The following is a 1230-nucleotide window of genomic DNA, read 5'->3' as shown; positions in this document are numbered from 1 at the left end:
CCAAATTACCAAGTCAGTTCAAGGACAACAAGCTTTATTCTATTATATACAATATACTAAATAGAGGAAATAATCAATTTATTAAAATATGTGCAAGGTAATGTACAGTGTATATGGATTAATAAAAAGCTAGTGCAGTGGTGATGTACTCAAGTTACTTACCGGTTGTCAAATTACAATATTTTCTAACCACTGAATTTTAAATTTGGTGATTAGTGCTGGTGAGATGAAGTGTCTAACTTGGAAAGATCATGGAGTGTGTGAAGAGTGAATGTGGGTTTTATACAAATCTTATGTACACTAAGAAACAATAATAAGCTTCAGAAACAGCTGTCATGGGCAACTAGCCTGATGTCCAGCCTGTTAAAGGCACAAATGAGCCATACAGTGGCTACTGAGCTCCTGGCATCAGCCCACCGCTGCTCAGTTCAAAGTGTCTTCTCCTAGGTGTCTTCAGATGGGCAATGCTGACTGAGTCTTCTCTCTGGAGAGTTAGGACCATCTCCCTCCCTGAGAGAGCCTCAAAATGGTTCTTCAGATGGGTAATGGTGAGTCTCTCTCTGGAGAGTTGGGGCCAATTCTCTCTCTCAGAGAGACTCAAGATGGTTCTTCAGACAGACAATAGTAGTCTTCTCTCTGGAGAGTTGGGGCCACCTCCCTCCCTGAGGGAGAATCAAGGATGGTTCTTTAGGAAGATGTTACTTTCTCTTCTCTCTTCTTTCTTTCTTTTTCCCTTTATCTTTTCCTCCTTCACTCCTTGTCAGGGCCAAAGCTCGTTTTTTACCCAGAGGGGTTTTGGCATACCAGTTCTGAAATAAGAGACATGTCTAAGAGAATATGAAGATGGCATAAACTCACTGGAATACTCTCTGAAATAAAGGAAATCCTATTAGGAAGCAAGGGACAAGGAACCACTACACTCCGGGCATTTAACGTGTGTTTCATACAAACTTCTGGCCAATGAGTTTTCCAGTCTGTATTTCTGCATGATTGAAATGTCTACCCAAGGAGTTCACAGTTTCAGAGATTCAAGGCCAGATGTAACTAGCAATCCTTCCAGCTAAGTTCCCTGCTTTCGCGGTGATCTTTCTCTGTCATGAGGGTGTGGGTTTCCTTGGTAAGGTGAATGGTCCCTCCTTGGTTCACACACAGCCTCTAGAAGCCAGATGGGTGGCTATATGTGAACCACAGAAGGTAGAGACTGTTGAAAACCTGGCATAAATACTGGAA

At 42.2% G+C, this 1230-nt stretch overlaps 1 protein-coding gene across 1 annotated transcript in view; it reads right to left on the bottom strand.

Moving 5' to 3' along the window:
• Positions 1 to 698: 698 nt before the first annotated feature.
• Positions 699 to 1230, bottom strand: part of IQCA1 (IQ motif containing with AAA domain 1) — a 174590-nt gene continuing 174058 nt past the window's right edge. Inside the window, exon 21 of the mRNA XM_007941621.1 lies at positions 699 to 809. Within this exon, the coding sequence (XP_007939812.1) occupies positions 699 to 809 (111 nt within the window). The remainder of the gene's footprint in view (positions 810 to 1230) is intronic.

The sequence above is a fragment of the Orycteropus afer genome, unplaced genomic scaffold (assembly GCF_000298275.1).
Source record: "Orycteropus afer afer isolate SDZICR_OR568_19922 unplaced genomic scaffold, OryAfe1.0 scaffold00006, whole genome shotgun sequence".
Classification (NCBI taxonomy): domain Eukaryota; kingdom Metazoa; phylum Chordata; class Mammalia; order Tubulidentata; family Orycteropodidae; genus Orycteropus; species Orycteropus afer.
This window is presented reverse-complemented; position numbering and strand designations above follow the sequence as displayed.